The sequence below is a fragment of the Mauremys reevesii genome, linkage group 9 (genome assembly GCF_016161935.1).
Source record: "Mauremys reevesii isolate NIE-2019 linkage group 9, ASM1616193v1, whole genome shotgun sequence".
Classification (NCBI taxonomy): Eukaryota; Metazoa; Chordata; order Testudines; family Geoemydidae; genus Mauremys; species Mauremys reevesii.
The window spans coordinates 63,241,180-63,265,783 of record NC_052631.1 but is presented as its reverse complement, the minus strand read 5'-3'; the positions used below and the strand labels follow the sequence as shown (position 1 = coordinate 63,265,783).

At 43.2% G+C, this 24,604-nt stretch overlaps 1 protein-coding gene across 3 annotated transcripts in view; it reads right to left on the bottom strand.

The window, feature by feature from the left end:
* LOC120371825 (H(+)/Cl(-) exchange transporter 5) overlaps positions 1-24,604 on the bottom strand; it is a 105,168-nt gene that overhangs the window by 29,003 nt on the left and 51,561 nt on the right. For 2 of the 3 annotated variants that reach the window (XM_039488121.1, XM_039488122.1), the window contains exon 2: positions 20,591-20,743. In XM_039488121.1, coding sequence (XP_039344055.1) covers positions 20,591-20,743 — 153 coding nt within the window. Of the gene's footprint in view, positions 1-3,126; positions 3,276-20,590; positions 20,744-24,604 lie in introns of those variants that run through there. The other variant, XM_039488123.1, reaches the window with a different exon arrangement.

Below are 24,604 nucleotides of genomic sequence, written 5' to 3'. Positions count from 1 at the left end.
ATTCAAGAAATATTTAGCTTTGTCTGTCATCTGTGACACTGTCTTTATACTTGAGGATAGCAGCTTAAAAATAAAGAGTGGGTAAGCTGGTTTCAGCCTGGATAGCCTTTGCTGTTTAAATAACCCCACAAAAATCCCAAGCACTACCCTCTCCTGGAAAATAAAGGACAAAAACTGCTAACATTTGGAGCTCATACACAACTGGTACAGGCCATAACCTTCAGATAACTTTCAATCAGTATGCAGCTACCTGCAGTCGGTATGACCCAAGTATACTTCTACCACAAAAAAAGAAATACCACCTATAATATACACCAAAGAGGAGTATGCCCTCGCCTCTCTCCGGGCACTAACACAAAGATGGAGGAAACAAAATGGTAAAATAAGGCAACTTAGGTGACTGATGCAAATGGCTATACTTCCAGTCACAGTAGTAGCTTCAAAACAACAAGGAGTAAGACTAGCGCATGCTCTTAAATATTCTAGTTCAAGGTTTCCCTACTTTTAATAGCATGTGCTAAATCTTAAGAGAAAGACTGTCTCAAGGAAACAGTCTCCCCCTACACAACTGCGTAATATCCCTCTAGCAACTACACCAGTTGCTTAGCTGGAAAAGTAATGTTAGGAAAAATGTATTATTAGCTTTTAATACTATTTAACCACCAGACTAGAGGACAACCTGAACTAAGGGTACATCTACACTGCAATAAAAGACCTGCAGCCCAGCTGCAGCTGGCCCGAGTCAGCTGACTCAGGCTCCTGGAGCTATAAAATTGTAGTGTAGATGTTCAGACTCAGGCTGGAGCCTGGGCTTTGAGACGAGGGAGGAAGGGTCTCAGAGCCCTGGCTCCAGCCCAAGCCCAAATGTCTACACTGGTGTTTTTAGCTCTGCAGCCGGAGTCAGCTGACCTGGGCTCTGAGACTCGATGCCATGGGCTTTTTATCTCAGTGTAGACATACCCTATGTGACCAGACACCATTTGTGGAGCATCAGAAAACTGTTCTTGCTATGTCCCCAAGGAATGGAATAAGCATTATTTTGCTCTGTTATTAATGATTCAAAGAATGAAACAGCTTCAGATCACGGTTTTAAGAGCAAAGCAACGAGACAGATTTAGGTATGTGCCAGGAAGTGCCCTGATGTACACACTTTGGTATGAGTTTTATGGGGTCACTATGTTCAGCAATAGTGAACAGAGAACTAACTATGCTATCCTTGGGGGACACCAGAGAGGCAGATAAATTAAAATCTCATGGAAACTCTGCTGATTAAAACTTAACACTGCAAGTAAAGGATTAATTCTTGCTCAATGAAAGTGACCCACAGTTTCAAAAGCCGTGCAATAGTCCTTTGGAAAGCTCATCTATTAAACCACAGTATTTTGACTTAGCATAAAGCCCTTCCCAGTGCTGAAGGGTGACTGAAAAGGATCAATAAAATGCTATTATTATTCAGTCTACATCCCTCTAAGACACCATCAGATTTGCTCTCCTGGGATAGCCCCCAGCTCCTAATTGCCACGGAACCTTCTCCCAGCTGAGGATCACCGCAAAGCAGCCAAAGTACAAAAGCACAAAGAATACGCATAGCAAAGCATGCTATGCAGCCTGAACACATTGCAGGAGACCTTAGGTAACAAACTTCAGTTATGATTAAGTCATTCACTCTTTGGAGAGTCCTGTGATACCTATGCATCATGGGTAAGTTATAAAGGTCTCACCTACAGAGCAAGTTACTGTGCAGCAAGCCGAGGTGGGAACCTACAGCTCAGCAGCTCACTGCACAGTAACATTCCACGTGGATGCTGCTACTCTGCAGTGAAAGTCCCAAAGCACAGCCTAGCGTACCAAGCCACATGCGCTGTAGCAACATGCACACAGGATGTTGTTACACGGCAAGCTGGTGTGCTGGAGATTCACACCTCAGCTTGCAACACAGTAACTTGCTGTGTAGACAAGCAGATACCTGCCCATAGAACAGGCACCATCACTATCACCACAATGGGTGTTGGAAGTCTCAGTTAAAAGGCCAAGTAGGAAATTCACTCTTCATAGTCCATTCCATTTGGACCCCTAGAACTAGCCTGTCCGGGTCAGGGATGTGTGTGCACAGTACTGCTCTCCAGGTAGCACCTGTTTGATGGATAGAAAATTTCATTCATCAGAGCATCACTTGAACATCTTTAAGAGATGTATTCATTTTTGCATTGGAAAATGGGATCCAAGAGTCCTGATAAAGCACAGCAAGAACATGAGAATGGACATGTTCATCTTTAAACACAATATAAAAAGAAACATCCTTACATTTCCAAGAGCAATACTGAACTAGAAGATGGCTGGTAGTAATAAATATTTACCAGGGCTGCATTTCCTGTCCCTGTTCGTGACAGATGAAAACACTACGCTAATTATGGACAGATCCAAAATAGAAGGAGGGGCCATAAGACTGGAGGAGCACAGTCCTGCCCTGTCATGGACAAGATGACCAAACAGGTTTTCCCCTTCTCTAATTTGCACAATTAGATCAATTAGTACTTGAGCCTGCAGCCAAATACACGAGCTGATATGAGAACAGGAAGACTCCCTATAGCCAGAAGTTAGGCATTTTAATACAGGCATTTTAGCATGTTTACCCTCTTCCCCCATCTGCCAAAAAAAAGGTCAATGCTCCATTTAGATTTTCCTTGATTAAAAATCCTTCAGACAATCTGTGAACAATACTGACAAATCTAATCTAAAATAAAGCAGCATATGCACCTACTCAGTGCATCATTCAGTGTCCATTGCACAACTAATGCGGCAATAAAAAGGTTACTGCACTTGGGAGGGACAGTTCTCTCCAGGATGCCCCAGCCTTCCTCTGTTAGAGGGAATCTGGTAACAGAACTGCTTTGCATAAAGGAAAGGAATCACTTGTTTACAGCAATTTGCATGACACAATCAGAGGACAGAAATCCAATACTCATTCTTAGCCCTTTGCAGCCACCCCCCTTTCTTAGGAGCGGAGAAATCAGACCCGCAGCAATTAGCACGATGATCAGCAGTTTACCCATTGCTCCCTAACAGCTGCTGCGGTGTGTTGATACAATTAGCCAAGACATACGCTATCTTCAGCAGCCTCCTTACCCTCACTTGGATTTTTTCCTCTCCACAGAAGCACCTGAAGCCTGTCTCATGGCCATTTGGCTCCAGGAGATTGGTGAAAGGGTTGTAGGGTAACTTCCTTTACAGTGGCACTTGCTGCATTCTCCTCCCTTTCCAGCACTGCCGGGTTCTCTGCACTGAGCATGTCGTCACCAGCTGACAGTCACATGAGCGGACTCTTGGACCTCCTTTGAAAGAGGGAGGATTGTAGCTGAACAGAGGAAGGTTAAAGATGCAGTATCCCTTCCTTCACAGCAGACAAGCTAGGAATGACAAAAGGAAGCTGGCATCTAGAGAATTTAACTTCCAGTCATTCCTCTAGATGGAAGCTGCAACTAAAGCTACAGTAGACACAAAACTTTGTTTTGGGGGAGAGGAACGGGGGCACAGAAGAGGTTTGAATGAATGAATGGTTTCATTCCTTTCCTATAGACATTAGATCCTCCATTAAAAAAACACTGCCTGCACATTTCATTTTCAACCCCATCTCCTAAACAGCTGAAGAGACTGCTCATTGGTTTTAAACTGAGAGCAAGCTAGTGCTTATGAAAGCAAGTGATTAAATTGTGGCAGCTAGTGCCAAGTACATGCTGCATACTTAGGGCAAACTTCCTATACTTCTGTGCCCTTCCATTCCAATTCCCAACATCCTTGTTATTCCAGTCCTAGGAATCCACACACCTCTTCCAATTAATGTCATCATCCATTATCCTTTGGGTCAGAGATGGCCATTTTAACAAAAGCTTATACTGAAGTACTGACTGCTAAGGAGTCCATTATCTGATTTACAGGCCTTTCCACATGTCGGACAGAGCAGGGTAGCTGCATCTCATTCCTGCTATGCTGACTTACGAAGTATCCTCTACTTGACCAACATATCTTGCTTTTAAGCTTTGTGTGCCATGGCTAACTTTGGCTTAGCACAGAGGTTTTCAAACTGTGGTCTGCGAGCATCATTCAGGTGGTCCACAGATAGGTCCTGCTAAGGTGTGTGCCTGAGTGACCGCACACAACAGAATGAAGGGCCACCCACCTAATTAGTGGAGCCGCGCAGGTGTGACTCCACTAAGTAGGTGCCTGGATCCTGGAGAAGACGCACAAGTAAGGTGAGGCGGTGGCCTTGGGGGGGGGAGGGGCGCAGTGGGATGAGAAGAGCGGGTGCGGGGGAAATTGGAATGTGCAGGGCTGTGGCGGCCAGAGAAAAAGGCGACTTTCCCCAGCTCGAGGGCTGCTGCGATGGGGAAAGAGACCCCCCTCCTTCCCAGCCACAGCTCGTGGGCTGCCGCAGAGGGGGAAAGAGGGCACATCTATTGCATTAGAAAGGTAAAACTACTGACACGAAAAATATGAGTTGTGTGCTTATTTGTAGAACAAAAAAGTTTATTATTAAGGGTTTTTTTTAATATAGCGCTTTCATCCAAAGCGCTTTACCATAGCTAGCTAATGGTACAAACAACATTTGGAAAGATCATCAAGTGGTCGCCGAGACCCTCAGCAATTTTCAAGTGATCCGCGGGGAAAAAAAGTTTGAGAACCACTGGCTTCGCGAATGGGATTTGTTTGCCACTGGAGTTTTCCCATAGGTTAAAATCTATTTCACAATGACATGCTTTTCAGGACCTCTCTTTTCCTGTCTACCAGTTGATGTTTTGCCCATTAAGAGAGTTAAGGCAACACTCCTTGGGTGCCTGATATATTTCACACAGGGACAGTACCCAGTCCAGTAAAGCTACACGACTATAAGCACTGCTTCAATCCTTTTTGCAACCTCTTTGCAGAGCCTCATGGGTGATCTTATCTTGCCATAAGAAATGCACAGAAAGTGATAACGTTTCTCTAGCTCCGAGATGCTAGTGATAACCTGTGTCATTTCAGCCTTGCTCTTTGGCTCTGAAACATTACACCATGGTGACCGTAAACTTTGCTCCTTTGTGATACCATGCTGGTTCCAGGCTCTGTGCGGCACTCTGTTCTCATTGACCCCAAACTAAAAACCAAGCTTTGCATACAGCAGTGTTTGACAAGATAACCAAAATCCACGAATGGAGGCCTGTGATGGTTCTTGGGATACCCAGGACTGAGAGTCATCCTGTTACCCCAGCCTCCAGTGTGAAGACGACACCTGTCAGCCACCTCTGCACCGTGCCAGTCCTTACTTTGCCCTTCTGGTTAACAGTAGGTGCACCCCAGTCCCTTTCAAGCCTCCCGCTATAGCATCCAGCCCCTTATCCACTGAACACTCCCAGAAATACCAGGTCTGCTGTCTCCAAGGGAACAGTGCACACGCCAGCTTGTATGATTCAATCCAGCACCTTGCTTAATACCACAGCAGAGAGATATATTCATAGTGACCGACTCCACCACCAGGGAGTTGGGGGCAGGGTAGGTGTACAGGTATTCATGCCCCTTGGTGGGCACAAAGTACTTCCGTTCTGCCCTCTTAGAGGTGAGGGGCAAGGAAGCCGGGGTTTGCCACAAGGCATTTGAAATATTGCCACCCCTTCGTGGAGCGGAAGGGCCACCCTGCCTGGTACCGAGGCCGACAGGACACTGAAGAGGGAGTCTGAGGGTGCCTCCACCAGCTCAGCCTGAAGGTTGAGGCTTGATGCCACCCTTTTCAATAGTTCCTGGTGGGCTTTAGAGTCCTCCTGCAGAACAGAGGAAGGAGGGGCCATAATCGCCTCATCAGGGGAAGGTGAGGATGCAGGCGCAATACTCTGTGTATCCACCGGTACCGGAGGTCCCACTACTTGGTCGCCCTCCAGGCATGGAACCAAAGATGTACTTCCCACCAACTTCATTCTGAGAGGCTGGGAAAGGGAGGCTGACTGTTGTTCTGAGGCTCCGGCCACCAAGCGAGCCCCCACCGGGGGCTGAGTCAGGGGCGATGGGGCCCATTGGTACCACAGTGCCAGCCAAGGAGCCAGGTGCCACTGCACCTGCTGTGGCACCAGCGGAGCAGGCTGTTCAGCCTGACTAACCTGTCCCATCGACTCACGATTACGAAGGGAAGCCAGGCTGGCGTACGACCTGCCACTATCCCTGGACTGGGAGGAGCGGTGGCATCGGGAACGGTGCCGACAGATGAATAAATATCTTGTCTGACAGGAAACCCATTTCTCCACCTCAATTGTGATACAAAAGTTAAGAACATATTTTCAGTATACATAACTCCTGACATAGTATCTGTACACTTTAACCTGGACTTTTAAATGTTCCCAATCAGTATTAAATCGTTAAAACTAAGAGTGCAATAAACCAAACTTAGTTCTCAAGGTCAAGCCTCTATGTAGCTTACAGACAATTTAGTTTAGCAGATGACCCTTCAAATGATAGAACCAAACTTTATTTAAAAGAAAGCTCATGGAGGAGAAGTTATTACATCAGTGTAGTAAGGCACCTAGGCCTGGTCTACACTACAAGTTTATATCAAATTTAGCAGCAATAAACCGCATTAACCCTGCACCCGTCCACACAACGAAGACCTTTATATTGATATAAAGGGCTCTTAATACCGGTATCTGTAATCCTCCCCGACGAGGGGAATAGCACTGAAATCGGTATTGCCATTTCAGATTAGGTTTAGTGTGGCCGCAATTTGACGGCATTGGTCTCCGGGCACAATTCCACAGTGCACCATTGTAACCGCTCTGGACAGCAATCTGAACTCTGATGCACTGGCCAGGTAGACAGGAAAAACCCCGTGAACTTTTGAATTTCATTTCCTGTTTGCCCAGAGTGGAGCGCTGATCAGCACAGGTGACCACGCAGAGCTCATCAGCACAGGTAAGCATGCAGCCTGAGAATCGAAAAAGAGCTCCCGCATGGACCGTATGGGAGGTACTGGATCTGATCGCTATATGGGGAGATGAATGCATACTAGCAGAACTTCGTTCCAAAAGACTAAATGAAAAAACATTTGAAAAAATCTCCAAGGCCATGATGGAGAGAGGCCACACTAGGGACTCAGTACAGAGCCATGTGAAAGTTAAGGAGCTCAGACAAGCCTACTAGAAAATCAAAGAAGCAAACGGAAGGTCCGGGGCAGAGCCACAAACATGCCGCTTCTACGCTGAGCTGCATGCAATTCTAGGGGGGGCCGCCACCACTACCCCACCCCTGACCGTGGATTCCGAGGTGGGGGTAATCTCAGCCATGCCTGAGGATTCTGCGGACGGGGAAGATGAGGAGGACAACGAGCTTGCAGAGAGCACACAGCACACTGTTCTCCCCAACAGCCAGGACCTTTTTCTCAGCCTGACAGAAGTACCATCCCAGCCCTCCCAAGGCGGTATGCCAGACAATGAAGCCATGGAAGGGACCTCTGGTGAGTGTACCTTTGTAAATATAAAACATGGTTTAAAAGCAAGTGTTTTTTAATGATTAATTTGCCCTGAGGACTTGGGATGCATTCGCGGTCAGTACAGCTACTGGAAAAGTCTGTTAACGTGTCTGGGGATGGAGCGGAAATCCTCCAGAGACATCTCCATGAAGCTCTCCTGGAGGTACTCCAAAAGCCTTTGCAGAGGGTTTCTGGGCAGCGCAGCCTTATTTCATCCTCTGTGGTAGGACACTTGACCACGCCATGCTAGTAGCAAGTAATCTGGTATCCTTGCATGACAAAGCCTGGCAGCGTACGGTCCCGGTGTTTGCTGGCATTCAAGCAACATCCATTCTTTATTTCGCTGTGTTATCCTCAGGAGAGTGATATCGTTCATGGTAACCTGGTTGAAATATGGGAATTCAATTAATGGGACAGAGGTGGCCATTCCTACTGGGCTGTTTGCCTGTGGCTGGAAAAAAAAATCCTTCCCTGCAGTTAGCCAAGTGGAAGGGGAGGGGGGGGTGATTGGCGCAGAGCTTTTTCACATTTGGCTAGCAGGGATCTTCCCTGATACCAGCCACGCGGTGGGGGGGAGGGGTAAAGCGATCATCCCAGAGAATTGGATGGGGGTGGGGGGAGAGTTTGGTTTCTGCTGCTGCACGTTAACAGGAAAGACGCAGCACTCAACGGGCTTTGCTTCGTATTTGGGAAAGGAGGGCGCTGGATCTATGAAGGCTGCAGAAGCCGAAAGACAATGGCTTTCCATGGTCGCATGCAAGCCGAATTGTGTTGCCCGGACCTGCATCTGTGATCTCTAACACCAAAGCCGCAGGCACTCAATATTATTAAGATGCAAAATGTAAGAACACGTGGGGGGAGGCTCCATACACCCACCCACTCCACTCCAGTGGACAGCCCAACCAAAAGGCTGTCATTATTTTGAACTTTTTCAGTGGCCTTTTCCTTCCCTCCTATCCTCCTCCCAAACCCCACCCGGGCTACCTTGTCAGTGCTCTCCCTCTTTTTATAATCAATTAATAAAGAATACATGCTTTTTAAATCATAGTGACTTTATTTCCTTAGAAAGCAAACTGTAATCGAAGGGGGAGGGTAGGTTGTTTACAGGGAATGAGTCAATCAAGGGGGCGGGTTTTCATCAAGGAGAAACAAACACAACAGTCACACTATACCCTGGCCAGTGATTAAACTGGATTTCAAAGGTTCTCTGATGCGCACTGCTTCTTGGTGTGCTCTTCTAATTGCCCTGGTGTCTGGCTGCGCGTAATCAGCGGCCAGGTGATTTGCCTCAGCCTCCCTCCCCACCATAAACGTCTCCCCCTTACTCTCTCTGAGATTATGGAGCACACAGCAAGCAGCAATAACAATGGGGACATTGGTTTGGCTGAGGTCTGAGCGAGTCAGTAATGTGCGCCAGCGCGCCTTTAAACAGCCAAATGCACATTCTACCACCATTCTGCACTTGCTCAGCCTGTAGTTGAACAGCTCCTGACTACTGTCCAGGCTGCCTGTGTATGGCTTCATGAGCCATGGCATCAAGGGGTAGGTTGGGTCCCCCAGGATAACAACAGGCATTTCAACATCCCCAACTGTTATTTTCTGGTCTGGGAAGTAATTCCCTTGCTGCAGCTGTTTAAACAGAGTGGTGTTCCTGAAGACACGAGCGTCATGAACCCTTCCCGGCCATCCCACATGGATGTTGGTGAAACATCCCTTGTGATCCACCAGTGCTTGCAGCACCATTGAAAAGTACCCCTTGCGGTTTATGTACTGGCTGCCCTGGTGCCAAGATAGGAATATGGGTTCCATCTATCACCCCACCACAGTTAGGAAATCCCATTGCAGCAAAGCCATCCACTATGACCTGCACATTTCCCAGAGTCACTACCTTTGGTAGCAGCAACTTACTGATTGCTTTGGCTACTTGCATCACAGCAGCCCCTACAGTAGATTTGCCCACTCCAAATTGATTCCCAACTGACCGGTAGCTGTCTGGCATTGCAAGCTTCCAGAAGGCTATTGCCACTCGCTTCTCAACTGTGAGGGCTGCTCTCATCTTGGTATTCTGGCGTTTCAGGGCAGGGGAAAGCAAGTCACCAAGTTCCATGGAAGTGCCCTTACGCATGCCAAAGTTTCGCAGCACTAGGAATCATCCCAGACCTGCAACACTATGCGGTGCCACCAGTCTGTGCTTGTTTCCCAGGCCCAAAAATCAGCGTTCAATGGCTAGAACCTGCCTCATTACCAATTCTGTGCCCATGTCCTCATCACTCTTGTCGTCGAGCTGCTGTAGCCGCCGCCTCCTCGCCTGGTTTTGCAGGTCCTGGTTCAGCATAGACTGCACGAGGTGTTTACAACGTCCATGATTACTGTCTTGAGCTGAGCAGGCTCCATGCTTGCTGTGGTATGGAGTCTGCACAGTTCACCCAGGAAAAAAGGCACGAAACGGTTGTCGGCTGCTGCTTTCATGGAGGGAGGGGTGAGGCTGTACCCAGAACCACCAGCAACAATGTTTTTTGCCCCATCAGGCACTGGGATCTCAACCCAGAATTCCAATAGGCGGGGGAGACTGCAGGAACTATGGGATAGCTACCCACAGTGCAACGCTCCGGAAATCGATGCTAGCCTCGGTACATGGACGCACACCGCCGAATTAATGTGCTTAGTGTGGCCGCATGCACTCGACTTTATACAATCTGTTTAAAAAAATGGTTTCTGTAAAATTGGAATAATCCCGTAGTGTAGACATACCCTTACATTGGCAGGAGGAAGGCTGTAGTGTAGACACTGACATAATTAGGTTGACATAAGCAGCCTTATGTCAATCAAACTGTGTAGTGTAGACTAGCCCTTCTTCAGCTCACAGCACCAAGAGCAGTCTTTTCAGCCTGCATCCCAACCCCAAAAACTCTCCTGGTTTCTTCCAGGGCAGCCACAAGCTTTCAGCTGTTCCTCCAGGCTCTCTCTCTCTCAGCCTGTTCTCAGGGTGTATGTGTGTGTGCGCGCACTCTCACACCTACTCACCAGTCACTATACCCAGGAAACCGTTTGTCCACCTGGTGCTAGTTTTTGGGCAGATTATTAGACTTTATTTTAGGTGTGGCCCCTGTCTCTTCCAATGCTTAGAGAGCCCCTGTCTCTTCCTGCTTAAAGAGGTTTAATGCAACCCATAACAAGGTTTTAACCAGCTCATAACAGTATTCTACTTCTGAAACATTTTGAACCTAAGTTGTTTTGTTTTTCCCCCCATCAAAATGTTTAGGCCTCAGAGCGAAACTTGCCTTTAAAAACTGCTAGAAATGCCTTGTTCCAATTCAGTATATTGCAAATTAAATAATAAATGAGATACTTAGTGTAGGTCCTACATATAACAAACACCTCTGAGGGAAAAAAGGTGGTTTCCAGTGTTTTTATATGTATAAAAGAAAGGGGAAGGATGACCTAAAGCAGATGTTTGGGACAAGTTCTTCACCATAGGAACTGCCATAGCAAAAATCTCATTACTTGCCAATGTAATTTGCAATAGTAGATCCCTAAAAAGACATGTGGTGTCAGAGAAGATACACCAGTTAGATTCTAAATTAAGAAGCTTTAAAAAAACACAACAGCTCATCACTACAGGGAGCCACACAGAGTGCAGAATAAGTATATTATAAATCACCACTGCTCAATTCTGCCCGCAAGCATGCTGCTGCATTCTCCACTATCTGCAAGTGGTGGTTTGTTAAGACAGAGGTTCAATAATTAAGACCCCTAGCTCACAAAGATACGTGCTGCTGTTGCAGTTTTAGAGAGTAGGTTATATACCTGGTGCCCAAACATCTCACTCTATTTCTAAACAAAAAAAAACCTGAATTCAATGGACAAGCTAGTAAGGTTAACAATCACCAAAATATTTAAAATCCCCTCTTGGTGACTGCTTTATTTCTTTCCATGTTAACAACACACTCCAGATTTACGAATTCTTTGTAGTATCTTAGCACCTGATTTCCTGAAGCGATGGTTATATAAGAACCTAAGTAGTTTCGTGACAACTATGTGCATTTATATCTATATCAGGGGTCCGCGACCTTTCAGAAGTGCTGTGCCGAGTCTTCATTTATTCACTCTAATTTAAGGTTTCGCATGCCAGTAATACATTTTAATGTTTTTAGAAGGTCTCTTTCTATAAGTCTATAATATATAACTAAACTATTGTTGTATGTAAAATAAATAAGGTTTTTCAAATGTTTAAGAAGCTTCATTTAAAATGAAATTAAAATGCAGATCTCCCCAGACCAGTGGCCAGGACCCGGGCAGTGAGAGTGCCACTGAAAATCAGCTCGCGTGCCGCCTTTGGCACACGTGCCATAGGTTGCCTACCCCGATCTATATATTATTGGGGGAATATATAAAAATAAATGCACATAGTTTCTATGTATATATGTATTATATATGCTATCCTGGCCTAGAGTTAAAGTTGCTAAACTCCTCATCCCATCTACACAAGCTACAAAATGCTAGAAAATAAGTAGTTAAAAATCATTCAATGCTCCAGTCAGGTCATACCAAATGAGTGCTAACACCACATTTATACCATATTAAATGTCCTATATTTTCATGTTATATACTCACATCCAAAACTAATATTAAGGATATACCTATGGAAGCTTCAACATTTCACTGGATGTGATTGATCCCATTGAGCTTCCCTCATAGAAGCAGCCATGTTCCCATAAAAAGACAAAACTGGGATGGAAAGTAAATTTCCCTATTAATTAAATAAGGAAGAGGACAATTGAGTACCATTCCAGGCAAGTTGCAAGTATTTGCATAAACTTAGACAATTACATTTACCATCTCAATTAGCTCCGGACTAACAAAAGCTTCCTTATAAGGATCAACTGAGAACAAAACTGCATTTACCCACTTTCTCCTCCAAAAATATTAAATACTTGCTGAATCTTGCTGCAGGAATAACTCAATATTGAATGTTTCCCCACTTTAAAATCAGTGGGAAAGAAACATTCCATTTCGGTTGCACCTTTTCACAGCACCGTAGCTGCCTTTCTGTTCTGTTTCATTGTTGTTTGTAGTGTTGTCGTACCTGTGTTGGACCCAGGACATTAAAGAAACAAGGTGGGTGATGTAATATCTTTTTTTGGACCAACTTCTGCTGGTGAAAGACCAGACTGACTGACAAAGGTGCTAAAGAAGCACTCAAGGAAGACAAGGTCATTGCATAGAATCTAGCTGAGTTCTTTGCATTGATCTTCAGTGCAGATGATGTGGGGGAGATACCCACATCAGAGCTATTATTTTTAGGCGACAAATTTGAAGTACTGTCCCAAATGTATGAGTCAATAAGAAGAGGGTTTTAGAACAACTGATGAACTGAACAACAACAGGTCACCAGGACCAGATGCTATTCACCCAAGATTTCTGAAGGAACTCAAATTCGAAACTGCATAACTACTAACGGTGGCATGTAAGCGATCCCTGAAATCAGTCTCTGTAACTACCTTCCAGTCATCTAGTAATGTAATGCCGATTTTTAAAAAGGGCTCCACAGCTGATCCTGGAAATTACAGGCCGATAAGCCTAACTTCAGTACCAGGCAAACTGGTAGAAACTATAGTAAAGAACAGAATTATCAGACACCAAGGTAAACATAGTATATCCAGGAAGAGTCAACATAGCTTTTGTAAAGGGAAGTCATACCTCATCAATCTATTACAATTCGTTGAGGGAGTCAATAAGCATGTAGATGAGGGTGATCCAGTCAATATAGTGCACTTGAATTTTCAGAAAGCCTTTGACAAGGTCCCTCATCAAAAGCTCTTAAGAAAATTACGTAGCCCTGGGATAAGAGGGAAGGTCCCCTCATGGATCAGTAACCGACTGAAAGATAGAAAACAAAGGGTAGGAATAAATTATCAGTTTTCACAATGGAGAGAGATGAACAGCAAAGCCCCCCAGGGATCTGTACTATTCAACTTCATTATTAGTGATCTGGAAAAGAGAGGCGTGAACAGTGAAGTGGCAGAGTTTGCAGACAATACAAAATTAAAGACAGTTAAGTCCAAAGCAGACTCGAGGAGCTACAAAGGGATCTCACAGAACCATGTGACTGGGCAAAAAAATGAGACAAGGCTATAACTTTGTTAGACACTAAAATCATGGTCTTAATAAAGACACTGGATGTATGGGTTATTATAACAATCTGTAACCCACTAGCTCTCCCCCGCTTTTTTTTGTCCTATGACTAGGGGTGTGTTAACTGGCCATTTCACCTTGAATGGTCCCTTAGAATAATTTCTAACTACTTATGCTAAACTATCTGTTCATTCTTGTATTTAGCTGCAACACTCTGAGTACCTTTCCCAGACCTCGAGAAGAGCTCCGAGTAGCTCGAAAGCTTGTCTCTCTCACCAACAGGTGGTGGTTCAATCAAAGATATTACTTCACACTCACCTTGTCTCTAATATCCTGGGACTGCCATGGCTACAACTCCTCCTCAATGAGCAACAAAACTGGCATATGAAATTCAACACTGATAAGTGCAAAGAAACGCACACTGGAAAAGATAATTCCAACTATACATACACCGTGGGGTTAAATGAGCAGTAAACACCCAAGAAAGATCTTGGAGTCACCACAGATAGTTCTTTGAAAACAACTGCTCAATGGGTCGCAGCATTCAAAAAGACTAACAGTATGTTAGGAACTATTAGGAAAGGGAGAGAAATTAAGACAGAAAATATTGTAATACCATTACATAAATCCATGGTACACTCACATCTTGAATACTGTGGCCAGATCTGGTCGCTCCAGCTTGAAAAAAAAAATGTAGAAGAAATAGAAAAGGTTCAGAGAAGGACAACAAGGACTATCAAGGGAGGAGAAACTAAAAAGATTAGGGCTGTTCATCTGAAAACAGTTGATTAACGGAAGATGTGAGAGGTCTAGAACAATGAATGGTGCGGAAAAAAGTGCTATTTACCCTTTCACACAATACAAAAACCAGGGGTCACTCAATGGGAATTGGTCCTGCTTTGAGCAGGGGGTTGGACTAGATGACCTCCTGAGGTCCCTTCCAACCCTGATATTCTATGAGTCTATGAATGAAATCAACAGGCAGCAGATTTATTACAAACAAGATGAAGAAAATTTTCACACTATGCACAACTAACCTGTGGAATTCATTGCCAGGGGATTTTGTGAAGGCCAAAAGTATAACTGGGTTCAAAAAAGAACTACAGAAGTTCATGGAGGATAGATCCAGCAATGGCTATTGGCCAAGATGGTCAGGGTCGCAACCCCACACATGAGGAGACCCTAAACCTCTCTATCAGAAGCTGGGAAGGGAAGACATGGGTGGATCGTTGTAGAGGTGCCCTATTCAGTACATTCCCCATGAAGCTCTGGTACCAGCCACTGATGCAGACAGGATACTGGGCAAGAATGTGTGATCTGGTCCAATATGGCAGCTCTCATGTTCTTCCTATTATAAGATTCTCAATAAAATGGTAAGTTCACAACACTACAATTTTATCATGCTGAAGAACTTGTCTACCATCAAACATGGGGTCAGTGCAGACTGGATTCCATGAATTAAAAAATGCTCATTTATTTAATAGGGAAGAAGTGCCCGACAGTGGGTTTCTTTCAGTGGGAAGAGTGAGGAAATCAAGATCTAGATTATCTGACAGATGTAACAAAAAGCAGAACAAGGTGAGGTATTTCTGCTGCTGCCTGAAGATGGCCCTGTTACTAAACAGGTTTTCTGTATCTACTATAAAGCTTATTTTTATGTACATTATCGAAATATCATAAGATTTCTCACCACACCCTTTGGGCCTGTCTACACAAAAACAACTTTTAGTTTGCAACAGGACGGGATTTAAATCCACCTCACATTAGCCTGCCATGCACTAAGCGTCCACGTGGACCATTTTTCCTTGCATTAAAAGTTCCATCGTGTACTTTAATGTGGTTTCCTGCCCAGCTCTAGAAGGGACATTAGCCAAGAAAAATCCAAAGAAGTTTGGCCATACTGCTGTTTGTGTACCCAGACAGCTGCTCCATGGACTGGCGGTTTTTTTGTTTTTTTTAATTAAGAGATCGAAGAAGAAAACAACGTTTATCCACTTCCCCCTGTGTTGCCGTACATTGCTATATGGGAGATGCACAATGGGCAAAATGAGTTGAGGAAAGTACCAGCACACAGAGAAAACACCAGATACTGCTCAATCTGGGATACATGGAAGGAAAAGAAAAGGCTCGCTAAGAAAAACATTTTGGGAACATTAAAGGACATTTTAAAGTTAATCCCAAGCTCTAAGCAAATACACGTCTCAGTGACACCCTCTTTAAAGTGTTTCCATTAACCATCTATGGATCTCGTGTGGTTTTCCACCCAGTCGTGGTTTGTGTACAAGCCAACTCCTTTAAGTGGAAAAAACAACAGAGTTACTGCTGACCATCTCCATCAGCGTGCAGGAAAACAAGGGGGAAAAAAGCTGCTCAGAATACTAATGTATCTCAAGCATTACAATATTTGTATTCCCTCTACCTTCCTTTTTCTGAATTGGACCCAACTGGACAGAATATAATTAGCCCATTGAGACACACTAAATTAGCTCTGCAAGAGGTAGTTAAAAAAGAGTTACTCATTTTTCAAATCTGCTGAAATCCAAGTATAGACATAGATGGAACAGCACCAAGATATAGGAAAGAAGCAGTGTTTACAAGTCCATTGGCAAATCATGCTGGTTTGTAAATGTTAGTAATCAGTTAAAGGTACCTATAAAGCCACCGCCAACCTCAGTAGAAGATTTTATATTTTAAAATTCTGTATGTTACCAAAAGTGCATCTAGTATACTCCTTAAAGCAAATTTGATAGCCTGAGTTTTTATTCCACATCATTTTTGATGCTTTTGAAAACTGACATGTCTGATAGTCTGATTCTCAAAAATAAAAGACAAAGTTACTATATAGTGAGATATTATAGTTCTACACCAGTGGGTGAGATGAAGTCTATGCTGAATGATAAGTGTGCATGTCCACCTTGAAGGACAATAACATTAGACAGATGGTTCTGAACTACAAGTTAGGCCTGATCTACATAGAAAAAGTTATATTGGCATAGCTACATCAGAAAAAGGGTGTGGGAAAAAACCCCACATCCCTGACCCACAGCTATGCCAACAAAATCCCCCATGTAGACACAGCTATGTTGACAGAAGCCCTCAGCCTTCATTTGGGGAGGGGGTGTTCCAACACCAACAGAAAAAACCTCTCTGTTGGTAGGTTGTGTCTACACTATGGAGCTATGCCAACGTAAGTATGCTATTATAGTCCTCATAATATAGACATAGTCATGGATTCACGAATAGCACAAAAGACATGAGGCCTAGTTCACAGATTTACAGTTTCTAAGACCAGAAGGGACCACTGTGATTATCTAGTCTGACCTCCTGTATTACACACACCATAAAACCTCCCCAAAATAATTCCTAGAGCAGATCTTTTAGAAACATCCAATATCGATTTAAAAATCACCACTGGTAGAAAAATCCACCACGACCCTTGATGAACTGTTCTGATGGTTAATTATTCTCACTGTTAAAAATGTGCCTTATTTCCAGTCTGAATTTGCCTAGCTTCAACTTCCAGACATTGGATCATGTTAGACCTTTCTGTTAGACTGAAGAGCCCACTATTAAATATTTGTTCCCCATGTAGAAACTGATAGACTGGTCAAGTCACCCAATTTATCAATCTCCTTCTTGAACTGTGGGCACCAGACCTGGCTGGGGACCCTAGATCAACGATTCCCGAAGTGGGGGAGGTGGCCCTCGTGAGGGGTTGGGACACTGCAAACACATTTCAGAAGGGTTGCAGACACCCTCCTTCCTCCCCCGCACAGGGTTGTGGAGATAACGATCTACTCATGTTTTCAAGGTTAACACAATGTAGTAATGCTTGCCTGAATCTGTAGATAGCATGACACCACTGCTCCAGGAGTTGTAAACTGCTCCACTCATCTGAATACAGGCCCTGCATGATCCAACTTTAGATCAAAACCAAAAGAATTCTTCCTTGAGGATGAGGCAAACTGGAGGGAGATTGATTTGAAACCCCTTTGTTGAGCCACAGCGCCACCAGATGTGCACGCTGTATTGATTGACTTGTCTTGCAAGGACTCATTGGAGGTACAGTTTGAAAGGGAAGACATTAATCAGTTTTGGTACTCAGAGAAATGTGAATCTCCATCACTTTTTTCATAGGCCCAAAGAGTAATACTTCTGTTTGCTTCCTGTTTTCAGTGTTTTAAGAATTGCTGCCATTAAAAACCAAGCACCACCACCGCAGAATGTTGAGAACTAGCTACTTGTGTCTGACAACATTCATGGTGCATTTACAACTGATTTGCAACTCCTCAGACTCATGCATCTTATTAACAAGAATACAAAAAGTTATTACGCTTAATAAAAACTGAAGTACCTTTTGAATGAAAATGTACACAAATGAACATTTTTGTGTATGTTAGCAATATGCAGAACAAAAAATCTTGTCTAGTAATTGTAAGCAGTGTGCCATAGTGAATACAGCACTGGACTGGGTCTCATGAGACCCGGGTTCTATTCCTTACTCTGCCATGCATCTACTGAGTGACCTTGGGTAAGTCACTTGCCCTTTGTGCCTCAGTTTCCCCATCTATAAAATGAGTTTAACAATATTGACCTCCTTTGTAAAACACTTTGAGATCTACTGATGAAGAGTGCTATATAAGAGCTAAGTAATTATTTGTGGGGTAAGGAATTGGAGATTGAGGATTACAGAAGATTGAAAATATGGAAAATATAATGCCATCACATAAATCAATACTACACCTTCTACTGGAATTCTATTCTGATCACTCCAAGGATATGGCAGAATTAGGAAAGATTCAGAGAAGTGACAAGAATGATTAGAGACACTGAAATATTGATATGAAGAGTGCTTGAAAGAAATTGGCATTATTTACCTTAGTAAGGAGATTAGAGGGGCCATGATAAACGTAAATGAAATAATGGATGGTACAGAGGTGGTGCATCAGACACTTTCTATTTTTCCAGTCTTGCAACAAAAACGAAGGGGGCATTCAATGAAACTAAAGATGGGAAATTCCAAACAAAATGGAATACTTTTTCACACGATACATGGACTGTGGAACTCATTGCCACTGTATGTTAGAGACAAAGAATTTTGGGGGTTGGACTAGATGACCTCCTGAGGTCCCTTCCAACCCTGAGATTCTATGATTAAAAGATGGACTGAATATTTATATGGAAAACAAGAGTATCCAGAGTTATAGATAATACAAGTTTTGGAAGGAATGTAACATCTCATGCTTCAGAGTTTAACTCTATTAGGGATGATATTTAAATCTTCATAGGGCAGATTATGCCACATCTGCCTACTGTGGGATTTTTAAACCTTCACTCTGAAACATCTGATGCTGACCAATGTTGGAGATAAGGTATTGGCTTGACAGTCCCTGGATCTAATCTAGTATGGCAATTCTTGGGTTCCCATGGGAGGGAATAATGGAAAACATTGATAGTCTAAAAAGGAAGATGTGGCTGGAAAAGTTTGGAAGTCACTGATCTAGACAACCCCTCTAGTAAGTATCAGTATGGTTCCTACGGTTGTATTCGAGTCCTTTCTTCAGCCCAGTTTTAAAAGACATCAGCAACGGGGATGGCACAAGCTAATAGATTTCCCTGTTCAGATATTTTCTGAAGAACTTAAATTTTCGTTGGCTCAGTCTCCTTACTCTTACTTACATCCCAGTCAACTATCCTGAACAATTTCTGTCCCTCCCTGCCATTTTGCCCCTTAAATACTTTAGACCATTATACCCCATTTCCTTTAGCTTTTGATCAGCCAAGATAAATAGAATGAGATCTTTCAAGTCTCTTTGTCCACTATCATTTTTGTGGCTCTTTTCTAAATCCCCACCAATTTGTGCACATCTTTTTGGTATGAGGTCCCAAGAGTATTCTAAGTGCTCTCTCTAACGAGTCCTCTATAGACAGGGTCCCTCTCCTCCCTGTTCTTTATTCTGCATTCGATAAATTGATGAACCTCAAAACACCTTTATCTCTTTGCTTTACTGAAGTGGCTGCACTGTAGCAATGCAGACTACTGTTTCAATGAGTCACTTCACCCTGGGTGAAAGGTACGTTGTACTTATCAGTTGAACAAGACAGAGGGGAACTTCCCAATTTTCAACATCTAAAAAACAGTAAACCAGAGCAGATGGCTTTGCTGAGATTGAAGAGCACCTCACATAATAGCTGCCTTATAAAGAAGGGCAGCTAAGATCTTTGGATGGATGAGGAACAATTATGAGTAAGAGAGCTTCTGGGCCATAACTGTCCCAGGGATCATGTTTGCTTTTACTGATACACCAGGCTGCCTCAAGACACTTATTATTTGCTTGCTTGCCCCCGGTGATATGTGAAGTGCCTAGAAAGGACTGTGGGGAGGAAAAACAAGTCCTTGAAGACACAGAAAAAGAGTGCAGGCTAATTTGTTGTATATACTAAAAGATCACACAAACAGAAAAAATATATTGAGAAGAGAAAATACTTTCCCTGTATGACAATTCACTAAAAGTGTACAGCCAGGATTAGATAGTTTACTGTGATGGGGAGGCGCCCTGGCTTCTCTCCTACAAATAGTCACTAATCTACCTTCTGTAGTCTATCTTACCTTCTCTTTTAAAGAAACACTCAGCTACTTTGTGCTGCACCCAAGTCCTAATTCAATCACTGTTTACTTATAGTGACAGAAGCCAATGGAAGCAGGTGAGTGCACACTTGGCTGCTATATGGTACTACAGCAGCCTGTACAGAAAGCCACCCTGGTGAAAATAGTGCAGTGTAGAGAATTGTGTTGAGGTCACAATAGGAGTGACATAGCAAAGCATACAGCTCTTACACCACAACCTGGCCACTCCATTGAGAAACTGGCTCTTGCTACAGTCACACGAAGTAGTACACATTAACCTGAAATCTACATAAAGATTTTAGTGATGAGGAATTTAATGGAGATGGCAACATGAGCATTACCTCCCAACATCTCTCTATCCAGCGGGGGATCATCATCTGTGATGGAGAAATCCAGAGCTCCTCCTGCTATCTCCACCATGTCTTCATCACTGGTGCTGCTCTGGAAACTCCCTCGTCGAAAGCCTTTATTATTCATGGCTACAGCCGCTGAACCTAGAATGGAAGGGAAAACAAAGATAGTTTCATAGTATAAGGTTGAAGACACCAACGTGTACACCTACGTTCCACAGTAGTGGATGTCTGGCTATGTGCTAATCCAGTCTGACTAGCTGAATGGAATAAAATAGTAGACCTGGTATCCTACATACCGGAAGGGATTTATTTTTTCAATATGGCAAACCTACATGAAGTATGACAGCTGCTTGTTCTAGCCCAGGGATCTGACTGGATTTTCCACATTTACAAGCTGTTGTTCCTGTGATATATTTCATGCTATCACATGGGCCAGAAACAGTGATTTAGTTACATGAAATAAGACGACAGCATTTCAAAGAGTTACCTGCAGGGCGCATAAAAAATCAGTGATTTATTTAAATCCAGTTTTTAAAACTCTTTACAAATGAATGTATTTAATATTAAATTTGAAATTATAACCACCTATTAAAGCTAAAACTTACTATCATCTATTAAATTAAATTAAAAGCAATATTCAAGCACTACAAGTCTGCTGCCAAAGTTCAAAAGAAAGTCAAACCATTGAACTGGTGGAAGTCACTGGCTACGAACCAGAGTTTTGTACAGTGCTAAACCAACTTTTGACAACAATAGTCCTTTGTGCAGGTGCAGAGACAATACTTTCTTCATCTTAGTTTGACTAGTTCAGTTCAATGACTGGGTCTCAAAATTGAGAAACAGATTGGGAGCTGAAAAAGCAGGAAAGCTTGTTTTCCTTTTCCACTCTACAAAGAAAAATGAGATGTGAGTGGATGAGACCTACTCATTCTAAAATTTTAAAGGACTCAGTGACCGTAAACAATCAGTTCAATTCACTAACCGTTAATATTTCTGTTTAATAAATCGATTTTATATACAAAACATGTTGATAGAAATAAGTTTATGTACCCAGTACATTTGAAGTAGTTTTATTTTAGCTATTAAAAACAAATTTGAAAATGTTACTGCGCATTTTGAATTGAATTTCAGTTACCATCCAAACATAGCATGAGGAATGATGAGTAAAAAAAAAAATAATCATTTAGTAATGTTGTGATACGTCATTCGTTTTCATAACCAAAAAATGAACAAATTAAGAATCTGAATAAATGTATGTTAAACTATTATATAGCTTTAAATAAATGTGCACAGATATAATGTACACTCCTAGTTAGCAAAGAACCAAATTTAGTGTAAAGGCTATATTCGCTTACATGTCAACATGTTTTAACCAAACAAAGACTAAGCCTCTTTAGAAAAACAAGAACATAGCACAAATGCAAAACAAGATTGATTTAAATTAACAACTGATTTTAATCCACCCTGGTTACTTGTAGAGATGCCATGAAAGTATAATACTAAAATGCTCATGTTTTTAAAATGGATTTTGAAAACCACACCCCCCGCCCCAAACTCAGAGGGAACCAGCTTCAACAACAGAAATTAAGATACACCGCTACCTGGATATAACGCCACCCGATATAACACAAATTTGGATATAACGTGGTAAAGCAGTGCTCCGGGGGGGTGGGGCTGTCTGGTGGATCAAAGCAAGTTCAGTATAACATGGTTTCACCTATAACACGGTAAGATGTTTTGGCTCCCAAGGACAGCATTATATCAAGCAGGGGCAGCTCCAGGCACCAGCACGCCAAGCGCGTGCCTGGGGCGGCAAGCCACGGAGGACGCTCTGCTGGTCGCCGCGAGGGCAGCAGGCAGGTTGCCTTCGGTGGCATGCCTGCGGAGGGTCCATTAGTCCCACGGCTTTGGCGGACCTCCCGCAGGCGTGCCGCCAAATCCGCGGGACCGGGGACCTCCCGCAGGCAAGCCGCCAAAGGGAGCCTGCCTGCCTGCCGTGCTTGGGGCGGCAAAATACGTAGAGCCGCCCCTGATATCAAGATAGAGGTGTATTATGAACATGCACCTAACTCAAGAAACTACAGCCACCCAGTGCGCTACATAACATCAAAATTCAATATTAAATTCCCCTAAAATGAGTTCAAATCTTGAAGTAGGTGGGGTTAAAACCCACATACAGTCATGTAGAGGGATTTAAAAGGCAATGCATGAAGTACACAACAGACCAGAGAAGGATTTTTAAAAGCCTGGCAAGCAGTCATGTCAGAAAGGTTTTTAATCCAGGCTACAGAGCTGGTATACGGAAAAAAAACTTTTTTTTTTTCAAACAGCCAAACGTCTTTGAACTAGCTCTAGAATTTCTGTATTGCCCATAATCATTTACAGAATCCTAAACCCTTCACTTCACCTGACTCAGACAGCTCAGTAGCAGAAGTTAATACATAGTGTATTTCATTTTCAAAGTTCTGGCTAGGGTGACAAGGAACATTTGAACTGTAACTCAGAAGCTGCACATGGTGGCTGAACATTCCCAAGCAAAGAGGAGTTAAACCACTACTGTTATCAGCGGGTGAAAGATAGCAGGTTCCTTAGCCTGTGGTGTTTCCAGACAGGGAAGACAGCAAAGAAATTCATTTGCCAGTAATTTTCCTGTCTTCACCTCCCTAGATAGTAATCTTTTTGCAAAAGAAGAATAATGTAACATGTTGCTCATTAGCCGCTCTAACACGAAAAACAGACGTTGGGCTTTTCTTCTCTCAAGTGTTTGGATTTACAACACTGGATTCTTTCTTCCACTGTGAATCCTTCATGCTGCTCCAACTGCATAAAGGTGTTGTAAGCCCAGCAGAAATGGCACAAAGAAGTACATGCTAGAAGGCGATTCCCCTTGCGAATGCTGGCAGAATGGCACTACTGCACCCTTTGCTGAGTTCGCCTGTCCCGGCGGCCTGTCTGCCATATGACCAGATATGCAGCTCAGCCTTGTTTTAGGAAAAACAGCACTTCCAAACAGCATGAATTATGCTCTGCAAAAGCATTTCCTACTGCTAAGGAAAACAATCCTGGCATTGCAAAATAAGATGACAAACAACTTCTCTCAGAAAAATACCCCTAAAACCACAGTACACTGGTTAGCCTTTAAACTGTGTTTAAACTTTAAACACATTAAACTGATGCAGAGTGCAAGAGAAAAGAAAATGCTATGGGTACATTCGCTTTAGTTGAACACAATGTTCAGTACAGCCAGTAAGCAGCTGTACTCTAACCCTAACCTAATGCACAGAGTGCCTTTATATTCATAGCCCTCTGAACGCCCACAGATGGAACAACTTCCAGTATTTTATATAACATGCATAGAGGAGGTTGGCTATAAGTTTTATTTTATCCATGTAACTGAAAGTGACTTGTTGAGTATTTGTGACCCGTTGTGTGTTCTCTTTGGCCAAAAGATTTACAAGACAGTAAAATAAAGTCTAATGTTAATCAAGTGGAATCCTCTTGTGGCACAGTGTTTACTTAATATATCCAAAAAGTATTTCTGATTTCCACCAGATATGGAACTCTATTTCCTGACCGAAACTGATCCGCACTGTTGTTCTTTAAGAGCTGACATGTTTCAAGCCAGTAGAGGCTGCATACAAGTGATAAGCAAAGCTATCCCTATATGTATGCCCCTTACCTCTTAGACACAAGACATCAAGAGCCTCAATTAGGAGGATATAAATGCGACAAACTTTATTTTAAAAAAATACATGAATTTCATGCTGGACTAATAGCCCTCTGAAAGCTGAAGTCCAATGTATTTAAAGAAAAGGAACAGCACAGACTGGAGTGTAGATGTCCCGACACATTAATCTCTGCTAGTGAGATTCATCTGCAGGAACCACCTCTGGGGGGAGAACATTGCAGTCTGAATAGGTCTCCAATAAGCCTGCTGGCAAGGGGACAACTCTAATGATGGTTGTATTATGTGGCTATCTAGCCACCATGAAGTGGACTACG